Source organism: Chiloscyllium plagiosum, chromosome 36, assembly GCF_004010195.1.
Source record: "Chiloscyllium plagiosum isolate BGI_BamShark_2017 chromosome 36, ASM401019v2, whole genome shotgun sequence".
Taxonomy (NCBI): domain Eukaryota; kingdom Metazoa; phylum Chordata; class Chondrichthyes; order Orectolobiformes; family Hemiscylliidae; genus Chiloscyllium; species Chiloscyllium plagiosum.
The window spans coordinates 324,311-340,956 of record NC_057745.1 but is presented as its reverse complement, the minus strand read 5'-3'; the positions used below and the strand labels follow the sequence as shown (position 1 = coordinate 340,956).

General features: G+C 39.0%; 2 protein-coding genes across 3 annotated transcripts in view; one reads left to right on the top strand and one right to left on the bottom strand.

Annotated features, from left to right (window-relative positions):
* The window catches only part of LOC122540872 (lactase-like protein), a 27,975-nt gene extending 20,150 nt beyond the window's left edge, over positions 1-7,825 (top strand). For both annotated transcript variants that reach the window (XM_043677092.1, XM_043677093.1), the window contains exons 12-14: positions 2,010-2,209; positions 3,551-3,614; positions 6,830-7,825. In XM_043677092.1, the coding sequence (XP_043533027.1) occupies positions 2,010-2,209; positions 3,551-3,614; positions 6,830-6,942 (377 nt within the window). In that variant the 3' untranslated portion in view covers positions 6,943-7,825. The remainder of the gene's footprint in view (positions 1-2,009; positions 2,210-3,550; positions 3,615-6,829) is intronic.
* zwilch (zwilch kinetochore protein) overlaps positions 3,151-16,646 on the bottom strand; it is a 59,244-nt gene continuing 45,748 nt past the window's right edge. The window contains exons 16-19 of the mRNA XM_043677091.1: positions 13,823-13,918; positions 12,406-12,524; positions 11,285-11,395; positions 3,151-3,777 (exon numbers count right to left, since the gene is read on the bottom strand). Coding sequence (XP_043533026.1) covers positions 11,301-11,395; positions 12,406-12,524; positions 13,823-13,918 — 310 coding nt within the window. The 3' untranslated portion in view covers positions 3,151-3,777; positions 11,285-11,300. The remainder of the gene's footprint in view (positions 3,778-11,284; positions 11,396-12,405; positions 12,525-13,822; positions 13,919-16,646) is intronic.

Below are 16,646 nucleotides of genomic sequence, written 5' to 3'. Positions count from 1 at the left end.
CAAAATGCATTTGGGTTATCCTTGATCCTATCCGCCAAAGACTTTTCATGCCCTCTCTTAGCTCTCCTAATCCCTTTCTTCAGGTCCCTTCTGGCTATCCTGTATCCCTCCACTGCTCTGTCTGAACCCTGTTTCCTCAACCTTATGTAAGCCTCCTTCTTCCTCTTTACAAGACATTCAACCTCCCTCGTCAACCAAGGTTCCCTCACACGACCATTTCTTTCCTGCCTGACAGGTACATACATATCAAGGACATGTCGTATCAGTTCCTTGAAAATGTTCCACATTTCCACGACATCCTTCCCTGACAGCCTATGGTCCCAACTTATGCTCCTCAGATCCTGTCTTACAGCATCGTAATTACCCTTCCCCCAATTGTAAAACCTACCCTGTTGCACGCACGTATCTCTCTCCATAACCAAGGTGAAAGTCACAGAATTGTGGTCACCATCACCAAAATGTTCACCCACTAACAAGCCCATCACTTGTCCTGGTTTATTACCGAGTACCAAATCCAATATGGCCTCCCCTCTGGTCGGATAATTTACATACTAAGTTAGAAAAGCTTCCTGGACACACTGCGCAAACACCGCCCCATCCAATCTACTTGATCTAAAGAGCTTCCATCAATATTTGGGAAGTTGAAATCGCCCATGACTACTACCCTGTGGCTTCTGCACCTTTCCAAAATCTGTTTCCCAATCTGTTTCTCCACATCTCTGCTGCTATTGGGTGGCCTATAGTAAACACCCAACAAGGTGACTGCACCTTTCCTATTCCTGACTTCAGCCCATACTACTTCCAAAGGCAGATCCCCCTCGAACTGCCTTTCTGCAGCCGTTATACCATTTCTAATTAGCAACGCCACCCCCCCTCCTTTTTTACCACCCTCCCTTTAATGTCATACTCCCACTCTTCCTGTTCCCCTTGACACTTTTATTTTATAGAAATCTATTTCTTTAGTGTGTGTATATATTTCTAGTGATTGTCTCCAGTTGACTCTGTGAAGAAATTTCTCCACACCTCAGTCCAATATGGACCATCCTATATCCTGAGATCGTGACCCCTTGTTCTGGCCTCCCCAGCAAGGGAAGGTATCATCCCTACATCCAGTCTGTCCACCCATGTCAAGATTTTTATATATTTCAATAAGACCCCTTCAGATTATTCTAAACTCTGGTGAATACAAGCCCAGGGAACCCAATCTTTTCTCATACGACAAACCTGCCATCCCAGGTACATTCTGGTGAACCTTCGTTATACTTACCTTAGAGGGAGCATATTTTCTTAGATAAGATGACCAGAAATGTGCACCATATTCCAAGGATGGTTTCACAAAGACCCTGTACAGCTGCAGCAAGACTTCCTTGCACTTCTACTTAAACTCTTTTGGAATGATTACCAATATATGATTTGCCTTCCTAATGACTTGCTTTCAATAGCTAGCATACAAGGACACCCAAGTCCCTTTGTAAATCAACATTCCCAATTCTATCCCCATTTAATAATACTCCGCTATTCTGCCTTTCCTAAAGAAGTTGACAACTTTATATTTATCCATGTTATATTGCATGTGTCACCTATTTGCCTACTTGCTCAACTTGTCAAAATTGCCTTGAAGCCTCTTAATATCACTCTCACCACTCTCACTTAGTTTTGTGCAAACAGCAATCTTGGAAATATAAAACTTAATTCCCTCATCAAAATTGTTGATTTATATTGCAAATAGCTGGGCCAAAGCGCTGATCTCTGCCGTACCCTTCTTATCAACCTCTCCACACCGAAAGAAACCCATTTATTCCTACTTCCTGTTTACTGTCTGTAAACCAATGCTTAGTTCCTGTCAGTATATTGCCACATATTCCATGTGCTTTAATTTTGCAAACTAACCTGTGACATGGGACTTTATTAGAAGATTTACACTCATGGAATTGCTCTGAATTTCCAGAGTTTCTGTTATTTTGGATTGACAGATTTTAAAATGAATGTAATTTTGAAACTTGTTGCAGCCATTAAGGATGGTGTTAAAGTCAAGGGATACATATCCTGGTCACTGCTGGATAAGTTTGAATGGGATGAAGGATATTCAGAAAGATTTGGGTTATATTACATCGATTTTAAAAGCAAGAATAAGAGGAGGTATCCCAAAGCCTCAGTTCAGTACTACAAGAAAATGATCAGCTCAAATGGATTTCCAAACCAAAGAGAAGTAAGTACAACTGATTTTTTTTAAAATTAAAAAATAAAACTTATTTTTGATGCAAGTTGACAAATAGCCTACATGAAACTTTAAAAACAAAAACCAGAACATGATGAAGGAGCGTCGCTCCGAAAGCTAGTATACTTCCAATTAAACCTGTTGGATTATAACCTGGTGTTGTGTGATTTTTAACATTAATATAGAAGAAAGCTTAGATTTAAAGATTGTATGTAGAAGCTGATAAGTATAAGAGAAGAAGAAGTGAATAATGTGGTAAACTGAAAGGAAGGTTAAGACTGTGGACAACTGACAGATACGTGGTCATGTATTTTGCCATGTTTGTTTAATAATTACACTGTGGTCAATACAAATTCCAACAAGCTCTGTCAACTGCACTTTTGATATACACTTCTGATATAATGTGATAGTCTGGTTCTCGCATTATACGAAAACCACAGAATAGCCACACCATTTAAACTAATGAGACTGGAATTGTGTTATAGCCAAACAAACTGCATAAATTCATGTAAGAATCTGTAAATCCATTTCTTAGATTATAATCAATCTGACCATTGTAGCACAGACAGCCTCACACAGGGCAACTCACACCTTAAGTGCATTATCTGGGCCGACATGACACCAATTGTTAAAAGTTCACTTGAGAATATAACGTATAAATGTTCTGTGATTTTCATATGAAAGAACTGAAACCAATATGTTCATTCTAAAAGATGAGACACTTAACAAACAATCCAGGTCTTTTTCAATATATAATTTCAGTTACATCACACTGTAAACATTTGCTATAAATTCTGTGTCTTACGATCTTATACTCCACAATCACCTGATGAAGGAGCAGCACTTAGAAAGCTAGTGCTTCCAAATAAACCTGTTGGATTATAACCTGGTGTTGTGTGATTTTTAACATTCTGCAAATAATGGTTGAAATTCTTCAATCGTGTTAAACAAATGTGTTATAGCAGAACCGATTGTATTTCATTTTGAACAGAGCAGGCAGGGACAAAAATATTATTTGAGTAAAAGGCAGCTGTCAATGGAAGATACTAACATTTTAATCCTGAAAATCCAACAGAATTACTAAATAATTGCTGCTTTATAGCCTGTGTCCCAGTTTCTGCTGTAGAATAAAGAGTAGATAACTCCTAGCAAAAGTAGTAAAGAATGCACAAAGATCCAATTTATTTTTAAATAGGTCATGTTAGTGCAACAAGTTTGAACAATGAATATTAAGTAGTTCCAGGAAACAGTTCACCTCCGATGTGATGTTCAGGTGCTTTTTCCCTTAAACAGAATGTTGACCCAAACAATCTTTCTGCTATCTTCTTCTAGATTGAGAGTTGGAAACGCAAAGCTGCAGAGACTTGTTCCATTACAAATGCACTGCTTGCTGCAGGTACGTGAGTGAAGTGATTCAATTTTCTTCAGGAATAAAGAGAGTCCAGAGCAAGAAGAAGCATTTCAGTCCATCAATCCCGATATGAGCAGAGCACATGTATGATCATTTCACCATAATTTTTCCTTTGTACCCATCAGCTCCTGTATTCCGTAAAGGATCACTAAAGGAAACAAAAACTAAGCAATTCTACTGGCATTTGTTTAACTCTTGATCATTACTCCAATCAACAGAAAATAAGCAGCACTTATCTAAAATTAATATGGGAAACATTTAAATTTAGTCTAACAAAATAATAATGTAAACAATGAGCTCCTAAAAATAAGATCATTTTCCAAGTTTACTCACAGGTTTGATAGCCAGTATTCTGGACTGTGTGATGACGTTAGAGAAATTTACTCCTTTAGCATCTTCAGTGTGATATGTGATGACTATTATGATTCAGAAGGAGGCGATTTGGCCAATCCCATCTGTACCAGCTCTTCAAATATGCATCATTACTAACTGACAGTTTCCTACTTTCCTCCCTTACATATGATTTCTATCCAAATAATTATCCAATACTCTTTGATAGGCTCAACTAAAACAGTCTCCACCACAATTTCAGGCAGTGCGTTCCATACCTTAACTACTGGCTGAGTGAAAAAAAGTTTTTCCTCACAATGCATTTGCTTCTTTTGCAAATCACTTTAAATCTGTGCCCATTGGTTCGTGAACCATTTACGAGTGGGAACAATTTCTCCCTATCTATTTATCCATTAGATAATATCTACAGGACAACTGAAGATAGATGGGTCCTAAATATTCACACTAATTGGTACCAAGTGTATAGCATTTACAGCAGGCAGTAGATTTTAGTCACAGAAACAGATGCCAGCATCTACTGCCAGAGAACAGAAGAAACGGTCTTCCCCTGGATACTATTGTTGAATATTTGGCAATATTACTCTAATAGAAGGGATGTTTTCTGGTTTGACAGATCATATGGTTCTGTTCTTATTCAGTAAGTTCAAAGAAAGGATTTAAAATGGCAATTGACATAGAAGAGAGATAAAGTTTGCCACTTCATTATTTGATGTCACATTTTAATGCAGTAATGAAATATATAATCTTGATACTTCTGTGTCTCTGACTAAAGTAGCAGCTTCTTTTCTTGGGCATTAGTGCAGTATAGCAGTTAAGTTCATTTATCATTACAAAAGGCAAAAAGAGTTAAATTGTGAGCAAATTAAGGAATGTGGCTGTAGAACAGTGTTCTTGCTCAGGAGGAGCTAAATGCTAGCTTATGTTATTGCTCTATGCAGCCAACTGCTTACCAAAGAGAAAAATAAAATCAGCAAATTAGTCAATCCCACCCCCTCAATTTAAGGCAGCTAGCACTTTATATTGTAGCAGTGATGATTCTTTACTGTTTTATTCACTGTTCATATTCCTATAGGGAGAGGATGAACAGGCTGGGGCTGTTTTCCCTGGAGCGTCGGAGGCTGAGGGTGACCTTACAGAGGTTTATAAAATCATGAGGGGCATGTATAGGATAAAAAGACAAAATCTTTTCCCTGGGGTTGGGGAGTCCAGAACTAGAGGGCTTAGGTTTAGGATAAGAGGGGAAAGATATAAAAGAGACCTATGGGGGAACTTTTGCACGCAGAGGGTAGTATGTGTATGGAATGAGCTGCCAGAGGAAGTGGTGAAGGCTGGTACAATTACAACATGTAAAAGGCATTTGGATGGGTCTATGAATAGGAAGGGTTTGGAGGGATATGGGCCAGGTGCTGGCAGGTGGGACTAGATTGGGTTGGGATATCTGGTTGGCGTGGATGAGTTGGACAGAAGGATGTTTCCATGCTGTGCATCTCTATGATCCATTCCACTGCACTTACAATATAGGGGAGAAGGTGGTGGTGGCAATTGTGGGCAAATGTGTTCTTCTTTGTTTGCCCTTTTCAGCTAGAAGAACAGACTGAACAATTAAGAAGCAGGCAGACAAGCCAACAATTTGGCCAGTGCACATTGTAGTTTAGGTATTAGGAGCTTTGTGTCACCTCAAGCTGAGTTCAAGCTTTGAAAGCAACAGCTAAATTGTCTGCTTATCATTAGCTTTCCTAGTTGTGGATAATTAATTATACTAGAATACTTTATCCCATGTAAGTAAAATATCCTGACCACCTTTAGAATGGCTCATTCTGAACAATCTTTTCAAAAAATGTTATACTTTCAAAGTATTACTATTTGTGATATTGTCTCAAATTAAATAACAGCATTTCACTTCCAGAAGGAACAGTTGTTTGTTTGTAAACGGTAATGCCTCGTATTTTTTACATTTCTCTGCAGAATGTAGTGGCTTCCCCCAATAAAAGGGTGGGAGTTGGGGGAGGGGTTCGACCTGCTTTATTGATAACCCTTGGTTCCTCGTTATGCGCTCCTGTCTACTTCAGCCTCATCCAAAGGGGTGCAAGAGCAGTAGATGGCAATTTAATCCATGCACTCTCAACAATTTAAGCTAGAAACCTGCACATTAAACTGAAGACACCTTACAGAGCTTAAGTTATGAAAGGAAGGTTGGGGGAGGTGACTGAAAAATCAAATCCAAAGAAGGTTTAAAGAGTTGAGCAATAGAATGGTTTAGGCAGGAAATTCCTGTCAATAAAGACAGTTTAAATCTTTATCACTAATTGTGCTGCTAGGTTGAGGGATTAGGAATACGGTTAGGATTAGGTGCATACATTCAGAGAACTGAAGAACACAGGAAGCTTATGGTTGGAAGAGATTTAACAAGGTGCACAGCAGATAAAACCTTGGAAGGATTTCAAGATGGAGACAAAGAACTTAAGTTTTGGGGGGATAGGAAGCCAGAAGGTATCAGTGAGAAAAAATGAGTCTTGTATTAAGTTTTAAACACTGGAGTTTATGGAGGGGTAAAGATAGGAGATCAGTTTGAAAAGTCTCTCGCTCCCTCCCTATGATCTGTGAGCTTTGGAAGGAATTCACACTTCAGAATAAGCAAATTCCCTAAATGGAACATTGCTGCTGTAGGCTAATTTCTGGTAAGCAGAAGAAAGACATAATTGGCTTCCTGTCTAAACCAGACACAGAGTTGGGAATTTTATAACCTGTTAAATATACTATTTATTTGGACTAATATAAAAAACAAAAGTATTTCTCTGAAATAATAAGTTTTTGCAGTGTAATATTTATAATTTCCCCTTTACTTTCAGATCCTCTTGTCAATCATATGGAGATGGTAACGGAAATTGTTGTCCCGACTGTTTTTACTCTTTGCATACTGCTGAGTGCTATATTACTGATGTTCCTACTCCGGACGCAGTGAAAACTCCAGTGTGCTGTTACAACAGGATAATGCCAGATGTACAAAGACAAAAATACGTGTCTAACTCCTTCAGCAAGTTTAAATTACAACAGTCTTTAATACTTCTCCACAGTCACCTCCAAAGAGTTTGATACCTTCGTTATTAATGAATAAAATGATCTATCTTTGGGTCAGTAAAACTGCACTATTATCAAACTCAAACCACATACTCCAATTAGGATTCCACAGATGAGGTAAAGGTGCTTACAACATGCTAGAGAGATTCCATTCTGACTCTTCCTTCCCTAATCACACAATACCCGAGCAAAGTTTGTATGATCAATGTTTCGCCACAGATTGACGACATCAAATATTAGAAGCAAATAATATGTCTCCTAATAACACAGTAGGTTCCTGCAGAAGAGCCATTTCATCAGTAGAAATATTACAGTAACCTACTTTAAAAAATAAAACAGGTACATACTGACAATAGCAACAATAAAACCCTTGGCCTGAGAGATGATGGAAAGGTATGAACTGGGAATCAGTCAATCCATCAGAACATTATTTTTAAATCCATAACAAGTAGAAATGCAGAAGCTACATAATTGAACCAACATTTACACCAAACTGCAGCAGTTCTCAAGTGGAACTAGCACTTTTTATTGGTGAATCATAAATAACTATTATAAACTTGTTTCTTACTTTTGAGAAATGTGTAGCACAGGTTGAGGTTCAGGTGGTATGTTTGCTCACTATGCTGGTAGGTTTGTTCTCAGGCGATTTGTCACCACGCTAGGTAACAACATCAGTAAGCTGGTGTTCTGTTCTACTTGCTACTTATGTGTCTTGCTCTGTTAAGGTGGGTGATTTCATTTCCAGTTCTCTTTCTCAGAGGTTGGTAAGTGGGGTCCAAATTGATTGTGTTTATTTATGGAGTTCCAGTTTGAATGCCAGGCCTCTAGAAATTCCCGTGTATGTCTCTGTTTAGCCTGTCTGAGGATGGATGTGTTGTCCCAAAGTGTGTCCTTCTTCATCTGTGTGTAAGGATACTGGTGATAGTGGGTCATGTCTTTTGGTGGCTAGTTGGTGTTTGTGTATCCTGGTGGCTAGTTTCCTGCCTGTCTGTCTGACATAATGTTTGTTCCAGTCCTTGCAGGGTACTTTGTAAATGGCATTTGTTTTGCTGGTTGTTGGTACAGGGTCCTTTAGGTTCATCAGTAGCTGTTTCAGTGTGTTGGTAGGTTTGTGGGCTACCATGATGCCAAGGGGTCAGAGTGGTCTGGTACCAGACCTCTGATACACACAGAAATTCCTAGAGGCCAGGCATTCAAACCAGAACTCCATCAATAATCACGACAATTTGGACCCCACTTACCAACCTCTGAGAAAGAGAACTGGAAATGATATCACCCACCTTAAAAGACCAAGACACATAAATAAAAAGTGGGATAGAACACCAGCACTCCACTGGAGGCTCACTGATGATGTGACCTAGCATGGTGACAAAAGGTCTGAGAACAAACCTATCAGCTCAGTGAGCAAACGTACAACCTGCTTCTTACTTATACCATACACTTTTAGGTATAAATATTATCTTTATATTTAAATTCTGGATCAGTGGTGCTGGAAGAGCACAGCAGTTCAGGCAGCATCCGAGGAGCTGTAAAATGACGTTTCGGGCAAAAGCCCTTCATCAGGAATACAGGCAAAGAGCCTGAAGGGTGGAGAGATCTCTGCCTGTATTCCTGATGAAGGGCTTTTGCCCGAAACGTCAATTTTACAGCTCCTCGGATGCTGCCTGAACTGCTGTGCTCTTCCAGCACCACTAATCCAGAATCTGGTTTCCAGCATCTGCAGTCATTGTTTTTACCCTCTTAATATTTAAAGTAAGGTTTATTGATTCACTTAGTGCTACATTACTAATAAACATCAGAGTTATTCACAGTCAGATTTCAGGGGCATTTAGTCTGGCCTGGCTTAAATACAATGGACTTTGCAAGGTGGGATCTTGGACTATGGATATAAATTTTGTTTTACACAATCATCAGTAGTTTTTAAGTTATCCACTCTGTCAACTGTGTTTGAGGACGGAGGTCAGATAGGGAGTTGCCCAGTTCTGTTAGAGGGTTCAGCACTTTTACAGGAGATGCAAGGCAACAATGTTATGGGTGGCACGGTGGCTCAGTGGTTAGCACTGCTGCCTCACAGTAACTGTCTATGTGGAAGTTGCATGTTCTCTCTGTCTGCGTGGGTCTCCTCCAATTTCCTCCCACCGTTCAAAGATGTGCACGTTAGGTGGATTGGCTATGCTAAATTGCTCATAGTTTCCAGGGGTGTGCAGGATCGGCGGATTAGCCATGGGAACTGCAGGAATTTAGGGTAGCACAGTTGGGTGTTTCAACTGGGCTGCTCTTAGGACAGTTGGCATGGAATCGCTGGGGAGAATGGCCAGCATCCACACTGTAGGGATTCTATGTATGCATTCTATTTCCCAATTTCTCAACAATAATACAACACAAAACAAAAAAGCCCAGACAGAAATAGAAGATCATACAAAATATGGGTCACTTCAAATATATTTCAACTTAACTCAGTGTGTTAATTGTTTATTTTTCTGAAATGGAATTTAGATGCTAACTTTAGTATAAAACATTTTTAAAAGAATAAAATTTGCAGTTGATTTAAAAATTACTGAATTGTGACAATTAATTTGACTTACTCACTGGATTGCTGACTAAAATTAATGTAAATCAAGTTGCATGGAATTAAGGTCCATTATTAGGGATGGGATTGCAGAGTACTTAGAGATGCATGGGGCTAAACCAGCATGGCTTTGTCAAGGGGAAGTCATGCCTGACAAATCTGTTACAATTAGATAACGATCAAATTGTAGAGGAGAGCTAGTGGTCATGATCTGTTTGAAAGGCTTTAGACAAGGTGCTGTGAGAGAGGCTGCTAAATAAGATACAAGGCCTGCCAGCATGCAGAGAGTAGAGATGATGGGGTCTTTCTCAGGATGGCAGCCAGTGACTAGTCCTGCGAAGATCAGTGTTGAGCCCAAAACTATTCACGTTATACATTAGTGATCTGGACGAATGAGCAGAGGTTATTGTTGATAGGTTTGCAGCTGGTGGGATAGGTAGCATGAGGAATTAAGGATGCTGCAAAAGAACTAGTACAAGCTAGGAGGGTAGGCAAAGAAATGGCAGATGGAATACAACCTGGTAAAGTGTGAGATTATGAACTTTGGTAGGGAGGATAGAAGTGTCAACAACGTTCTAAATGGGGAAAGACTTCAGAAGAATGAAGCACAATGGGACTTAGGAGTCCTAGTTCAGGATTTTCTTATCATATCATGCAGGTTCAGTAAACAGTTAGGAAGGCAAATGCAATGTCAGCATTCCTATCCAAAGGTGCTAGAATACAAGAGTAGAGATGTCCTACTGAAGCTGTACAAAGTCCTGTCAGATCACATTTGGAATATTGGGAGCAGTTTTAGGGGTCTATATCAGGGGAAGGATGTGTTGATGTTGGAATTGGTCCAGAGGAGGTTTATAAGAACGATCCCAAGGATGAAAGGCTTGCTATATGAGTGGTTGAGGACTCTGGGACTAAAGTTAATGCAATTTAGAAGGATGAGGAGGATCGCACTGAAACTTACAGAACACTGAGGGGCCTGGATAGAGTGGACATGGAAACAATGTTTCCAGAAATAGGAGAAACAAGTATCCAAGGGCAGAGCCTCAGACTGAAGGGATGACTCTTTAAAACTGAGACAAGGAAGAATTCTTCAGCCAGAGGGTGATGAATCCATCGAACTCATATCCACAGAAGGTTGTGGAAGTCATTGAGAGTACTTAAGAAAGAGATAGCTAGGTTCTTGAAAGGTAAGGGATCAAGGGTCCAGGGAAGAAGGCAGGAGAGTGGGATTGAGAAACACATCAGCCATGATGGAATGGTAGAGCAGACTCGATGGGCCAAATGGCCCAATTCTGTTCTTATATCTTATGACCTTTGGACAGGTGCAATGCCAAGGGGAATGATCACTCAGATTTTGTACTTTTTGGCAGAAAGATGCATACAGAAGCAGGAGGAGAGCGCACCTTACCAAATTAATTCCATTTTCATGGAGGAAGACTGCGGGCAAGTTAAATACATGGAGTGAAGAGTGAAAACAACAGTAACCAACTCAGCACTCTGTTACTGCTCTCTGGATAGTACAGAAGACTTCAGGTGACTAATATCGGACAAGTGTTCAGCAACTGTGTCAGGCTGGCTATCTGCCCACATGCAAAATAAAACTGGAATGTCACTGTCATGCATCATAAAGGAGAGAGTGGAAAAAACAAAATTTACACACCTTTTCCCTTGAAGGTTTACACGAAATGTGCCTGACTGCAACTTATTACTGTGTTGTAATAAATTGCCTCCTCATAATCACTATTCAAAGTTGTATCGTCAACTGGCAGATCTTTAAAAAAAAGACAAGTAACATTATTAGTGATACTTTTTACATTTCTCTAAGTTTCTTTAAACTAGATTTCAAAGTGCACCAAACCTTGATTTGGGATTAACTCCACCAACTGGTCAGCTCTCCATTGTTAGTAAGGATAAAATGACCATAAATGTTTCAAATAAGAGTTCCAAACCCTACCTATATAATGCAATAGCCAGAAGTGGATCAAAAGCATTCAATTGAACATTTTGATATTGTCTGAATACCAGGCATTATGTATACTTAGCAAGGAGGAATAACAATGTTGGCTTAATCCAAGCTGTGACAAGCACAAAAGCCAGTGGTGAGAAAATGATTCAGTCAAGTAAATATCAACAATTCTTTACCAGCAGCAAATATCTCTCGGGGATGAAATATTATAACAAAATGTTCCACTCAAATCAGCCTGAGACTTTCAGGATAATTACATTAGCTCCATCACTATTCTAAAGGCTAACTGAGCGACAAGAAGTTGAATCTGCAACTTTTGCGAGCTGTATGGGTGAGATTTTAACTTGTCCAAAAGCCATTTGCTTACTCAAGTTAAAAATCAGACCAGTGGTACAAAATATACAAGACGATGCAGCCAAATGGCTGCTTTTGCTCACACACAACCATACTATAGGAGATTCACTGCTATGCTCATCATGTTACAACATTAGAAGTGAGAATTTTTGTTAAGTAAAGGTTTTAAGCATTACCCAAGGTGGTGTGGGGTGTAAATAGATTTTGGATACAGATTAGTCATGATACAAAGTGAGGTGGAACAAATGGCCTACTCCTCTCTCAATTTTATTTCACAGGAAATACTTATCTCACAAGATTTCCATAGTTTTCACTATGGCCATCAAATGAAAGACCAGCCAGCCTGAATAATGAAAACACAATTTAATATAAATTATGGCTAAAAGAATACCAGGCTGATAATGTCGGGACCAAGAAATTTAAATATTCCTTAGGAATTTGATTGTGTAAGTGAAAAATACCTGGGGTATTAAATGTAACATGATCCACTGGTGGCCTAGTGTTGAGCTGCCACACTGTCTTCAACTCTCTCTGCCCATGGCAACTAATAATTTCCATTCTCCACATGATCGGGTGCTCACTGGAACAGAAGAAGTTAGTGTCATCAGAAAATCCCTTGCAGATATTAAAAGAGCTGGCAGCAGTTTTATCAGATCCCACATTTTAATCATTTAAAGTTTAATATTTTAAACCTTTAGGAAAGGTTTAGAGAGATATGGGCCAAATGCAGGCAAACAAATGAATGATTTTACTGTCATTTTACAGTGACAAAATCAGTAAAATACAGTGAAAACCTTTTCCACTGTGGCTACATGATTGACATGGAGTTGGGTCAAAAGGCCTGTTTCTATGCTGCATGATATGATTAGGACTTTATAATCCAAGGGCGTGCAATCTTTTGGAGAAGGATCAAATACACATGCCACAGCTAGTGGGTGGGTCATGTATGGTTATAACACTTTGGACCAGACAGAATCACATCTGCAATATTAAAGCATTCAAAATTTCCAGGATTTGAATGTATGCACTATGCATAGTTGTATTGATCACTCAAAACACTAGAACACAAAACAGAAAACAAAATATTAACAAAAAGCAGAAGTCAGCCATTCAGATCCTGTTTTGTAGTTTAATATGGGGCTGACTTATCCAATTGGAACCTCAAACCATTACTACCATCTACCCTAATAATGTTTCATCCTCTGCTTATCAATAATCTATCCACCTCTGCCTTAAAAGTATTTAAACACTGCTTTTATTACCTTTTCAAGAAAAGAATTCCAAAGAATCATGTCACTCAGAAAAAAAGAATTGTACTAGTTTTAGAGGTATTGCAACTCTGACAAACATTAAAACCAAACATTGATTTACTCTACATTCCTCCCAAATTAAAGCCTCATAGTACAAATACAGACTCATACATTAACTGGATGGCTGCTCACTCCATCATTCTATCTTTAGCTGGCTCATGCTCCCTACATTTGAATCACAAGTTCAGCCAATGTCACATTTGTGTTCCACTGATCTTTCTCATCATCCAGTCTAGTCTGATCAGTCACAGACCAATACAATTCACCACCATAATGCCGCCCCCCCTCCATTTTTATGCTCCTATCCTCTGGAAACACTTTCTGTTTGATACCTTCCTTCGTGTACTTGAGAATGTTATTACCATTCTTCTCAACTATGTTCTTGCTCCCTTGACTCTATCTTGATTTTTTTCTCCTTTATTCTGGTTTAATGAACATCCAGTCAAATTTTTTTAAAACCCTCATTACATGAAATGTTATAAACCTGTGCTGTATATTAAACTTTTTTTTCCCCCAAGAAGACAATGTGCAACTGTGAAAACATTTATATTTTAGGTATGAACCTTACTTCTCATAGAAAGCATTGATGGTTGTGGGTCTGATTGGCAATTGAAAAACATGCTGTTCATCAAATGGATTGTCTTTGTAGTATCGCAAGCACGACCTGACAACAGAAAGAGATCATACAATTTTTAAAAATAATGAATGAAACAGCAAAGAAATGAAGAGAAATTTGCAATAACTTCACAATAGTTGTATTGTCAGTGTATAAAAAATGGGATGTACAGTCAATTCCTATCCTCACAATGAAGTGTGTTGACAATAAAATATTTATTGTAGAGTGGCATACAACTTATTTGAAGTTTTGAAAATTCCTTCCAAAAATGAGGGTTGCTTTCTATCTTAATTATAAAATGTAAACCACCACAGATGGTGTAAGAATTTGTTGGTCACTGTGCATGTGTCTGAACTCCCACACATGATTATATGGCCCAGATCGTCTGCTTGATTGCATGCATCAACTTACAAAGGGGAGTATAGCTGGAAACATGAAAGCTCTTAATGTGTATTAACTAGCTGAAAAATATTGGATGGGGAGTGTGGGTTATCTTATACCCAAATATAGCCCTTAGGATGCATTTTAGTGGCAAAAATATGTCTGGTCTTATACTGCAAACTGACCAATACTCATGATCTATGGCACCCCATAGAAACATAGCACTAAAAGAGGTCATTAGTTCTATCATGTTTTAGTTAGTCATTTGCTACAGCAATCCAAAATGAATAGCATTGCCTTACTTGATATCTTTTCACAACCTTTTAGCCTTATTGTTTCAAAAGGGATTTCAAACTATCATCTAATCATTGGTATTCGGAAACAGGCGACTCAACCTTTCTCTTGCAGTTTGTTTGAAATGACATTTCATGATGATTTACGCATCACAATCATCCACCATGAATCCTCTAATTTCTATGTAAATTATTTGAAATTCCTCTTCTTCCAAACTCAAAATGATATTAATAACATATTTCCATCACCGTCTTGTATTTAAAACCTTTAGAATATGGGAAATAATTCTGCTCAGTTTCTATTTTATGCACATTCTGCAGTAAAGTCAAAATGCACAGAACTTCAAGTGAAAGGAAAATCATTTTTAATTTCCTCCCTAATCTAGATTGGTTTAGAAACCAAATATGAAACTTTATTGCTGGAACAGCACAGCAGGTCAGGCAGCATCCAGGGAACAGGAGATTCGACGTTTCGGGCACAGGCCCTTCTTCCTGAAGAAGGGCCTGTGCCCGAAACGTCGAATCTCCTGTTCCCTGGATGCTGCCTGACCTGCTGTGCTGTTCCAGCAATAAAGTTTCAACTTTGATCTCCAGCATCTGCAGACCTCACTTTCTCCTCCTTAGAAACCAAATATCAAAGTTGATTCCCATGTATGAATTAATAACAGGAGAAAGTGAGGTCTGCAGATGCTGGAGATCAGAGCTGGAAATGTGTTGCTGGAAAAGCGCAGCAGGTCAGGCAGCATCCAGGGAACAGGAGAATCGACGTTTCGGGCATAAGCCCTTCTTCAGGAATGGGGAAAGTTTGGCATAAGCCCTTCTTTAGGAATGGGGAAAGTTTCCCCATTCCTGAAGAAGGGCTTATGCCCGAAACGTCGATTCTCCTGTTCCCTGGATGCTGCCTGACCTGCTGCGCTTTTCCAGCAACACATTTCCAGCTATGAATTAATAACAACAAAGTTCAATCATATAAACAGAAACCAATGTTGACTGAATGAAATAATACATTGCTGTTTCCAGGTACTTCATTTTAGGAAGGGAGAAAAGAAATGAGAAGTTAACAAAATGGACATATAAAAGGGGGAAGCAATAGATGTAATACATTTGGATTTTCAGAAGACATTTGATAAGGTACCACACATCAAGCTAGTTAATCAGAGCCCATGGTGTTGGAGGTAGTATGTTAGCATGGATAGAGGATTAGCTAACTAGTGGAGACAAAGTTGAGATAAGGGGGCATTTTCAAGATGGCAATCTGTAACAAGGGGAGTGCCACATAGATCAGTACTGAGGGGCACAATTATTTACAACATATAATAATTTGGATGAGGAAAAAGTGAATGTACTGCAGCAATGTTTGTGAATTACACAAAAATAGGTAGGAAGGCAAATGATGTGGATGACACAGACTTTGCAGAGGGATTTAAACAGGTTAAGTGAGGTGTCAATGGGGGAGCACTCTGGGGCCAGCGACCATAATTCTATTTGTTTTAAAATTGTGATGGAAAAAGATAGACCGGATCTAAAAGTCGAATCCAAATTGGAGAAAGGCCAATTTTGATGGTATTAGGCAAGAACTTTTGAAAACTGATTGGAGGCAGATGTTCCAGGTAAAGGGACGGCTGGAAAATGGGAAGCCTTCAGAAATGAGATAACGAAAATCCAGAGAGAGTATATTCCTGTCAGGGAGAAAGGGAAGGCCAATAGGTATAGGGAATGCTGGATGACTAAAGAAATTGAGGGTTTGGTTAAGAAAAAGAAGGAAGCATATGTCAGGTGTAGACAGGATAGATCGAGTGAATCCTTCGAAGAATATAAAGGAAGTAGGAGTATACCTAAGGGGGAAATTAGGAGGGCAAAAAGGGGACATGAGATAGTGTTGGCAAATAGAATTAAGGCGAATCCAAAGGGTTTTTACAAATATATTAAGGACAAAAGGGTAACTAGGGATAGAATAGGGCCCCTCAAAGATCAGCAAGGCAGCCTTTGTGTGGAGCCGCAGAAAATGGGGGAGATACTAAACGAGTATTTTGCATCAGTATTTACCGTGGATATGGAAGATATAGACTGTCGGGAAATAGATGGTGACATCTTGCAAAATG